This window comes from Sinocyclocheilus anshuiensis, unplaced genomic scaffold (assembly GCF_001515605.1).
Source record: "Sinocyclocheilus anshuiensis isolate Anshui unplaced genomic scaffold, SAMN03320099.WGS_v1.1 scaffold962, whole genome shotgun sequence".
Taxonomy (NCBI): domain Eukaryota; kingdom Metazoa; phylum Chordata; class Actinopteri; order Cypriniformes; family Cyprinidae; genus Sinocyclocheilus; species Sinocyclocheilus anshuiensis.
This window is the reverse complement of record NW_015537985.1, coordinates 585889-596577: the sequence shown is the minus strand read 5'-3', so window position 1 is coordinate 596577 and position 10689 is coordinate 585889. Positions and strand designations below refer to the sequence as shown.

General features: G+C 37.5%; 1 protein-coding gene across 1 annotated transcript in view; it reads right to left on the bottom strand.

Annotated features, from left to right (window-relative positions):
* LOC107674380 (cadherin-7-like) overlaps nt 1-10689 on the bottom strand; it is a 75432-nt gene that overhangs the window by 28218 nt on the left and 36525 nt on the right. The window contains exons 4-8 of the mRNA XM_016468345.1: nt 7572-7691; nt 6462-6629; nt 5526-5566; nt 4899-5149; nt 3617-3753 (exon numbers count right to left, since the gene is read on the bottom strand). Coding sequence (XP_016323831.1) covers nt 3617-3753; nt 4899-5149; nt 5526-5566; nt 6462-6629; nt 7572-7691 — 717 coding nt within the window. The remainder of the gene's footprint in view (nt 1-3616; nt 3754-4898; nt 5150-5525; nt 5567-6461; nt 6630-7571; nt 7692-10689) is intronic.

Genomic DNA, 10689 nt, shown 5'->3' with positions numbered 1-10689 from the left:
AAAAGCTGAAGGCCAAAGTACTGTCCTTCATTCTGTTACTGATTTTCTTTAGACACTGCTTCAGGGGAAATAACATGCTGAGCAGTCTGCACTGTAGGGGCGTCCAGTGAGAGGAAGAGCAGTTTTTCAAACACTGTTGATTTCCTGAAGTCAACAATTATCTCTTTTGTCTTGTTGACATTAAGAGATTGTTGTTGACTCCTCAATATTTTTCTAGATCTCTCATCTCCTCTCTGCATGCTATCTAATCATTGTTGTTGATGAGCCCTAGCACTGCGATGTCATCTCTAAAGTTGATGATATAGTTGCTGGGGTGCCTGGCAACCAGGCTGAGAGTCAACAGAAAGAACAATAAAGGTCTGAGGACATAGCCCTGGGGGATACTGGTAGTCAGGGTGACAATTTGGGAGGCCTGGTCATGGATCCTGGCTGCCTGAGGTATGTTTGTCAGGAAATCTGACAAAGAGCTGCAATGTCTAGTTTTAAAGCAAAATACCTGCTATGCAATATCTGTAATCCAAAAATTAAAAAACTCAAGTCAATAAATAATGAATTGTAACATGAGTGGTATTTATATTGGATAGTTTTGCCTTTAAGCAAAATGTCAGGAGTCAAGTGTAGGTGGGCTGGAGGTCTTGATAAGGGTCATGACCAGCTGCTAACAGTGCTTCATTATTATGTTTGTGAAAGCAACAGGATGCTAAAAATTAAGGTATGTTACTGTTGAGTTCTTCAGCTTTCTTTTGCCCGACAGGCACAGAGTCAATGACTTTGACACGAACTCAAAGATGTCTTATATTAGAAGTGATCCCAGTGGTTGTTAAGTGTCTTCTATACACTTAGCCTCAGATTAACCTCTGACAGTATCTAAAGATACACGCTTTTTACATCTAGCACATTTTCTTATCGCGCCCCCTTTACAGGCATGAAAAATGTATCGCCTTCACTTATTTTTATTTCCTGTCAGTAATGGAGCCGAAAGTACATATAAGGTTTGGGCTGTCTCTGGCCTACCTTCTGTAAAATTATGACTCCTTCCTGGGTATCTTTGTCTGGCACGACCCTGAACACCCCAAGGCCGTCGCCCTCTATAATTCTGTAGTCCATCTCAGCATTTGGTCCGATGTCAGAATCCAAAGCTTTTATCTTGGCCACCACTGATGCCACAGGCAGGGATTCAGGCACAGCAAACTGATAGGATTCTGAAAAAGAGGCCCGGCAAACACACACACCCACACCCACACACAGTGGTTATTGATGATGCTATTTCTCTTTTTTCCTTCCTTATCACCCAGCTGTTAGGGCCAGGTCTGAACTAATAATGTATCTCTCTGCTCCGTAGCAGGTAAGCCACTCTAGATATAGCAAGCACGAGGATAGTCTAAGCTCTACACACTTCCGGACACATACTGATTCCGCCAATGGTATCATGCAGCGAGAAGTGCTCACTAACACAGATTTAGACAGATTTGTGAACAATATTTGAGAGAAATAGGCCTTTTGTGTACATAGAAAAAGTCTTAGATCTTTGAGTTCAGCTCATGAAAAATGGGGGCAAAAACAAGTGTTGCATTTATAATTTTGTTCAGTGTATATACATATAAATACAAGGTTCAGTATATAAAGCTGTTTAAACTAATGAAGCTTGTTTTCTGTTGAGCTCCTTGTAATATAAATGATTTAAATTCAGTTGATTAACTTGTACTGATATAATCAGTAGCTGCCTTCTCAGACTTTCACTGCAGCAGTGTTTATTCCTACCTTGTAAATGTGTTTCAATTCATGGTATTTTTTCATAACAATCTCTTCATTTTCAACAGAGAAGTGAATTGCGCTGACTCTCGTGATAAGTCAATCAAACTGATGCTTTCTTTCCATGTTCCTTGTGATTGGCTGTTTGCAGCACGTGTCACACTTGCAGGTGCACGTGCCTCACAAACTCTGGATCACACCTGCGTTGACAGAGAACGTTTATACCGAGTGTTGTGCAAAAGCTGATCCTGATCTAAACTGGGTTGGGTTTGTCCGGTTTTGTCAACTCAAAACTTACTTTGCAACTCTGAGTTTGTTCATCTCTCTTTATGCTACAGGCCACAGGTCTAAAAAGGATGGTTCACAAACGAACAAACAAAAATTATTTTACAGCTGATTTTAAAAAATATTGTTATTTTCTATGCAGATGCACCCCCCTAAAAATCACCTCAATCATTTTAGAATGATTAATTATTTCCTGAAAAATTTTCATAATGCAGCATGTATTACAGAAAAACAAAACAATGTAAGTTTTTCCAATATTCTGCAGCCCTGGGAACAATTAATAAACAGTGCTTCTGTAATATAGTCAATTCTTCTTAACTGTAGGCTGTTTACAGTAACTAACATAGCAAAATTGCACATCAATATAGATTATGTGGGCACATGTATAGTCATTTTACAACAACTTCTGAAGAGATTCTGGCACACAGAGCATGCAACTTTATCCTGAATGTGCCTTTCAACTATGGTTGCCCTTAGAATATAAAATACCCATTTTCAGAAATGTAGATTTCCTCCTTTATGATTTTCAGGGCCATTAACACCTTACCTAACATTGCCTAAAGACAAATGACTTTGAGGCTACCTTTTGGTAGCTAGCAAGCCACTGTCTCATTCTTACAGACAAATAGAAGAGGACATTACAATCTTCTCTGCCAAAACCCATTTTAGAGACTGTGGATGCCTCTGACAATGGCTGATTGTCTATGAGGGCAAACCTGCAAACTTTGGTTAAGTGCATCCACATTTATGGATATGGGTTAAAAATGTAACCTCATGATGGACATTATTCCCCTCTATCACTCAAGTCAGTATGGTTATGGCTGTCTGTGCGAAGACTGCAGGGAATCGAGAGAACAGATGCACTTGAGTGAAGGTCATGGTGAAAATCAGCTTCAAAAGTTAGGTGGGAGAGGAAGCTGCAGTTCTGCCCATCGGCTACAATCAGGACAAGACTCGATCAAGCTACAAGGTTTCTGTAGATGCCAGTGGACAGCGGTCACCTCAGCAGCACAGCATCTGTTCACAGCCTGGTCAGAGCACTCGTACAGATTGAATGATTATGCTCTATGTGCCGTACGGCAAGATAGACAGACGCATCATGCACAAGGGACACAGTTTGAAATATTGATCACCCAGAGGAGCGCAAACTATTAGCTCAGGGAACCTTGGGATAATGGCATTCATTGTGAAATTAAAGGCTCAAATTTTATGAAGGATTTCATCCTAATAGAATTTGAGATTGCAAAAATCGAAATGCAGCTGCTCGAATCTTCCCCATACAAACTGAAAGTAAAGGTATTTTTCAATAAAATATCCATCTGAATGGCTCACTTATGAAGGGCAATTCAAGCAGTATCAATTTATGTAATTGACAGACCTTGTTGGACAATAAAAAAGAACACCAACACATCTACTGTACACAAATCAGGCCTCTTTCACATATCATATTTTGTGTTTAATTCTTTGTTTCAGCCAAGAAACATAATTATTGTCAGTGTAACCTTCACAAATGTACAGAAGACCTTCAAACCATAACAGCAACCATATAAATTGCACAAGCTAATTTGAGGTCACTCACAGCTTTCAATAGCCAGGATGGTGATGTTGTGTACAGCATTGACTTCTCTGTCTAAAGGCTTAGCCGTGCTGATGACTCCTGTTGTTGACTCAATGTTGAAAAATCGCTCCAAGTCCGTGTTTCTGTCTATTGAATACCTGGAGAAAAAAGTTTGAATGAATTTCAAGCTTTGACTTTTAAATGAATTCTATAGATATGACATAAAGTCACAGCCCCAACAGCAATCATTATTTTCAGTGGCTCTTAGGCACAGAACTGCTTAATTATGAGCATTTGTCTTTCAGCACTAAACACCTGAGTCCCACAACTCATTTACAGTCAACATTTGCATCCGCTCCCACATAAACAAATAAAATAATTGAATGCAATAATAATAGCACTAATGACTTGCATATGTATTATCTTAGGCCTGTTTTATATTAACATGTGTTTATGTGATTTGCTTGAAATCAGATAGCATAGCACTTGACCCTATTAAATGTGTAATGTATTGTGTAAATACTCAAGACACACTGTGACGCATTGTCTTTATTCACATGCAACTATGTGAATAATATTATGTTCACTACTGTTCAAAAGTTTGGTATCAGTAAGGTTTAATTTTTAATGTTTTTTTTTCAGCAAGGATGCATTTAATTCATCAAATGTGACAGTAAAGACACTTATGATGTTACAAAAGATTTATGTTTCAAATAAAGGCTGTTTTTTTCTCCTTTTTTTCTCAGGATGCATCACATTTTCCACACAAATATTAAGCAGCAAAAACTGTTTTCGACATTGATAATAATAAGAAATGTTTCCTGAGCAGCAAATCACCATTTTAGAAGGATCGTGTGACAACGAAGACTGGAGTAATGGCCGCTGTGCAATAACACAAATACATTACATTTTAAAATATGTTCATTGTAACATGTTTAAATTGTAACAATCTTTCACAATATTATCAGTTTTATTGTATTTTTGACCAAATAAATGCAGAGCTGGCGAGCATATAAGAGTCATCTTTCAAAAACATAAAATCTTATGTGAGTTTTTGCAAGCCATTTTGCACAGATAACTGCGGTCAGATTTCTATCCGTAGACATATTAGACTGCAAGGGGAGAATGCAATTCAGCTAAGGTCTGACTAGATATTATCTCGATACCAAAATCAGGTAATATTTTTTTATTAAGGTTTTAAAGCTTTAATTAAAAATGCTGTAGTCTTTCTCAAGATTTAATCTTGCCTTTATAAAACCAGTATCACTATGGTGTAAAGTCATTCCATGAGGCCATGTCCTACCTAATGGGGCTATTGGTTGAATCTGGGTCCAGAGCAGAGATGGTTCCTATGATGGTTCCCATTTTAGCAGCTTCAGAGACAACCATTTTGCTGAGCGGAGAGAAGATAGGAGGCTCATCTACATTATCCACAGTCAGCCTCACCATCGCTGTATCACTGAACGGTCCTTGAGACAAGAACCGTGGGTCTATGTTCCTGTTGGATGCTTCAATTTTCAGAGTGTAGCTTGACTTTTTTTCAAAGTCGAGATTCTGAGGTGAAGAGCACAAAAGCAGCAAGGGAAAGTGGGGGGAAAAGTTTAGAAACAGTTTTTAAATTATAAACAAGGACAGAGAATATGTGGTAAGTATCCAGGCAATTCATAAACAGAGTTCACATTTGAAATCTAGCTGTGATGTGTGTACATATAGCCTATAATCCATCCAAGAACCCTTGATCCACTCTTTTTATTTCTCATATTTCATTTAAGTATTGTTATCAATTGACAGGACAGAAAAGAACAGTGTCAAAGCAGTACATTGATTTTAAGAAAGAGATACATGATGCTGAAAATGTCTTGTGGAATCCTTTCTCATATAGTCATTTATCACTCCTGCCTGCTGTAATATGCAGTGCATTCAAAACTACCTTCCGAGCCTCCTTCATATCACTGACAAAACATAACTTCCCTGAGGGTGCAACAAAGCCAAATCCAGCACCTGTGAACGTTTAACTAGTTTTAAAATGAGAAGTCAGAGTCAGTTTATTGTCAATTCTATCCTACATAGCTTCCCTGGAAACCACAATGCAAATATAAAACACTGTACTGCATATACAATGTACAGAGTTCAAAATGCAAGTTTTCAAACAGATTATTGATGTATTCATGTTTGTTGCATATTTAGTTGCAAGCTTTCTACAAATATTTCAGTCTATTTTCTCTTTATAAATGTCAAGTGGTGTAACCAAGTAAAAAGTAATAAAATACTTCCCATATAGCTTGAATACACTTGAGTGCACAAATCTGGTCAATACATTCTGAAACACTGTTTTATTCAAACTAAAATGATGTTTTTCAAGAAAAAAAAATAAATAAATAAAAAAATAAAAAACACACACACCCACACCCACACACAGTGGTTATTGATGATGCTATTTCTCTTTTTTCCTTCCTTATCACCCAGCTGTTAGGGCCAGGTCTGAACTAATAATGTATCTCTCTGCTCCGTAGCAGGTAAGCCACTCTAGATATAGCAAGCACGAGGATAGTCTAAGCTCTACACACTCCCGGACACATACTGATTCCGCCAATGGTATCATGCGGCTAAAAATAGGGACAGAAATAACTATGACAATGATCTAAAAAATCTTATATTATAAAAGAAGATTGTTCGTTTCTATTCAAAATATCATCTACCTGATAATTACACAGCAACTACAGCGAGCACTTGATCTCTATAATACAAGATCAGCCTGAGTCATTAAAAATCTCAGATTGCTTGCATGCAAATTAAATGGGGAGGCAGCATGCAATAATGATGGATCGGGTCCACGTTTGGTTTATAGCCGGTAGAAGAATCATACTCCTTGAAAAACGGGGTGGGTTGTCGTTAACGTCCGTAAGTGTGACCGTCACCGATGTGGTGCCTGAGAGTCCTCCCATCTGACCAACCATGTCTTTGGCATGGATTACCAGCAGATATTGATTCCGTGCTTCTCGATCCATGTTGGGCAGAGCCGTCCTCACAATGCCTGCACAGAAACGTTGGACTGTTTTAGTGAATGTCTTGTTGCCTAGTGTTGATTAAAATGTAAGAAATATGGGGGGTTGTTGATGCATGAGATGTACTGTGTAATGATAACATCCTCCTGGCCTGTAAAAGCTGTGAAAAAGCATCTAGATTACAATATGGATCACTTCCCTACTGCATTATAGGGAGATGGAGTATGCATCAATTAAAATAGGATTACCATTTAGTAATCTAAATAGCAAGGACCTTTTCCAGATTTGTTAGGCCATATCATAATGGATCTCTCATCAATGAGTCAAATTCACTGAGGCCAGTTGAGGACTGTAAATCAATTTCCTCTCCAAGTCATTGTTAGTTTTGGAATTATCATTGCTTGGCACACCCGAGAGTGATTAAATAGTACCTACTTCCTTTTTGCGCACAGAAAGCTGCGATAAATCCTAATCAATAAGCGCTGCTATTTGCTATATCTGGCTTCATTTTCCTCCACATGTTGTGGTGTCTATAAAATTAGCTGCACACTTTAAAAGAAAACGGAGAAAAAGTTTAATCAAGCTTTGTAATTTACCCTGTTGATTGAGTCCATATGTGGAAATGACCTCAGTTACAGCTAGAGTGCTGATTACATTAAGGATTTCATTCCCTGTAATCAGTTGGTAATGTGCGCCAGTAACTTCATCACAAGTCCCATCCACTTTTTTTCTGTCTTTAAGTGAGTCAATCAAAACAGCATTCTCTTGACGTTTCCATGTTTCCATTCCAGGAAATGGTGGTTACCGTGTCATAGCTTTGAAAAGACTCGTCGCTCAAGTGATTTTGTGATATTGTCCACTGTTTACCTAAAGAGCTTGATTGGTGAGAATGACTCAAAATTTTGCTGCTGGATAACATTTTAGTGCTTAAATATTTTACTGACAATATTGCAAAGAAATATTGTGTGTACCTGTCTTTGGTTCCACAGAGAAATAGGGTTGTCCTTCAAGGATGCTGTACACGACTCTGGCACTGTTTCCATATGTGGGGTCATCTGCGTCAGTCGCCTTAACCTCAACCACAGATGTGCCTGGAACAAATTATCCACGCAATTTGATCAAAATGGTACCAGACATACACTGGCATTGAGCCTCACTTGATTACAGAACTGAAATCTGATGTAGACTGAAAACATCAGAAAACATGAACAGGATCAAGTAAACCAATAAAGAAACATTTGGATGCAAATAAGTAGATTTCCATTGATCTGTTTCAGCAACATTTTTGAAAGAAGACTCTCCAAGCCTGCATTTATTTGATCAAAAATACAGTAAAAGCAACGATATTGTGGAAATATTATTACAACTTCAAACAACTGTTTTCCATTTTTAATATATTATAAAATATCATTTATTCCTGTGATATGCATTAAAAGAGGCTGCTCTTGCCTCCCTTAACCATCTGACATGCTGTCAGTCACATAAACGAGGCATCTGCTGCTGATCGCTATAGCATACATGAAGTTCATCATTAGAGTGTTTTGTAAGTAATTACATTTAATAAAAGAGACACAGTGGCTTCCCCAGTGACAACAACTTTCATTTCCATTGTGCTTTAATTTCCCCAGAAATTATGATTTTGTTCTCTTGAACACATGCGATGGAAACTCTGCTTTATCCATATATTATTTTCACAATTGTTTTTCACATTTTTCAAATGTAAATGTAACGTAACTCAGATAGAAACATATCTTGTGTTGGCTTCTGCAGTATTTTGTATTCTTGTGCTTGTCTTGATTACAGAGTGCAAAGCTGGTGTTGCCTCAGTTCTCATTAAGCCATGCATCCTTGCAAAAAGCCCAGAAGGACAAAACAAATATAATCAGAAGCCAAACACACACTTTAAAGAAAATTCTGTATGTGGCCTGCACTTGCTTTTCGCAACACATATACTATTGTTGAAAAGTTTGGGGATGGCAGGATTTTTTTTTCATTGTTTTTGAGTGTCTTATGCTGCATTTATTAGATCAAAAACACAGTAAAACAGTAATGTTACAAAATATTGATACAGTTTCAAATATCTGTGTTATATTTTAATCTAAAAGAACTTTCAGTAGCCATTACTCAGTTTTCAGTGTCACATGATCCTTCAGAAATCATTTGTATATGTTGATTTGTTGATAAGAAACATTTCTTATTATCATCACAGTTGAAAACAGTTATGCTGCTTAATGTTTTGCATGTATTCTTGTCTATTTCTTTTGAATTCTTTGATGAATAGAAAGTTAAAAAGAACAGCATTTATTTGAAATAGATTTGTTTATTTATTTTGTAAAAAATGTACAAATCTTTACTTTTTATGCATCATAGCTAAATAAAAGTAATAATTGCTTTGAAAGACTTAAACGGTAGTGTAGATTTATTACTTCATCATTTATTCTGTAGAACTGGAGCACAAAGGGACGTTTAGTGCTGCTTTACTGGCTTACTGATATTTCCCAGATTTGATTTAAACTGTAAAAATGGCTAATGGAAAGTGCCAGGCCTTCATTTGAGCACAATTTACGGGCCGCTCCAGACTGCGGTGTTTCTCAGAAATGCAGATTATCATTAAATGCGTTTGCTTGTAAAAAAAAAAAAAACCACAAAAAAAGCAAAGGAGACATTTGGGGACAGGCCCAGATGTTGTCATATTGGTAACCTAAGCATCTGGAGGCACAGCTGAGTGTACAAAAACACAGCACCATGGTAACACCTCACCACAGGGACCGAGGCCAAATGACTGTTACTCTTTATCTGATGGCGTGATGTGATTTCATCTCTTATAGGTAACCTTGTACCTCTGCAGAATCATTTCAGGCACTTTAGATTCAACAGGCCGGTACATTTATAGGCAGTTAAGGACACCGGCATATGGTCAGCCCTTAAATACACATCATAGCGAAACCGCAATGTGTGAAAGTGATTGGATGGGAGTATAAGGCATATGTTGTGAATTTCCATTTGGCCTCATGCTGACGTCTGGCTTGAGGGAGAGGTGTCTGTGTTAGGTTGTGGTCCTCACACTTGCAAACAATCTCCTGTTTCTTAATTACCAAATTAAATTAATAATTTTCACGTTAATCAAATCCATTCATCACCGGTTGATATATATGATGGATATATAAATACTTCAAGTTAATTTAGGCTAATAACATTATAACAAACAGTGTGAAAGATTTGCTAAAGATAAACTTAACAGCTAATATTATTAAGGCAAGACACCCCAGGTGAATATGGTAATATTTTTTTTACTAATAGGTATCACCTTCTTCAGTTGATTGATTACAATAAGAACTGCAAAATAATTTTTGTATTACAAGTTTCTGCAAATGAGGCATTATCTAATTAAATATACACTAATTTGAATACAGAAATCTGAACACTGGATAAAGCCAAAATTCTTGTTTCATTTTGTTGACATATTAAGGCCTTTCCACACTGAGTGCGATGCGAAAAAAGCAAGGCGAATCGCAGACGAACTGTGCTTTCACGCCGAACGCGAAACGATTGTTCGCCTTCTGCTTATTCACACCTGCACACTAGGCGGCGCCAACCAACAATGCATTTTTCCTCAGATATGTATCTCGTAAATTTCATTGAGGACAAGGGTCGCTTGCATTCACAGAGGCTAATGGCTTTGTTCACGCCGTTGGACAGACAGTGGCAGCCAGCATGTTAATCGCTCTTATAAAAAAGCATGTCAATGCTTGCATGATTGTCAGCTACTACACTCTGCGTAGTCGAACTGACAAACAAGTGCCCTGTACCGGGTGCATTCATTATGTATATTACTGTTCTTAGGTGATCCTCAGCTCACACTCAACACCTAAACAAATTCTTGACACAATTACCAATAATCATTCTGAAATTGGATGTCAAAATATCTATTATGGATGCACCAATATTTAAACCCTGGCCGATTTGAAAAGCTGATATTTGTTTAATGTTTATAACTGATTACTGATAAATGGTATACTATTTTGTCCATATATATATAGATTAGGGCTGCACGATAAATCGCATGCGATATTTAATGCACATCTTGTC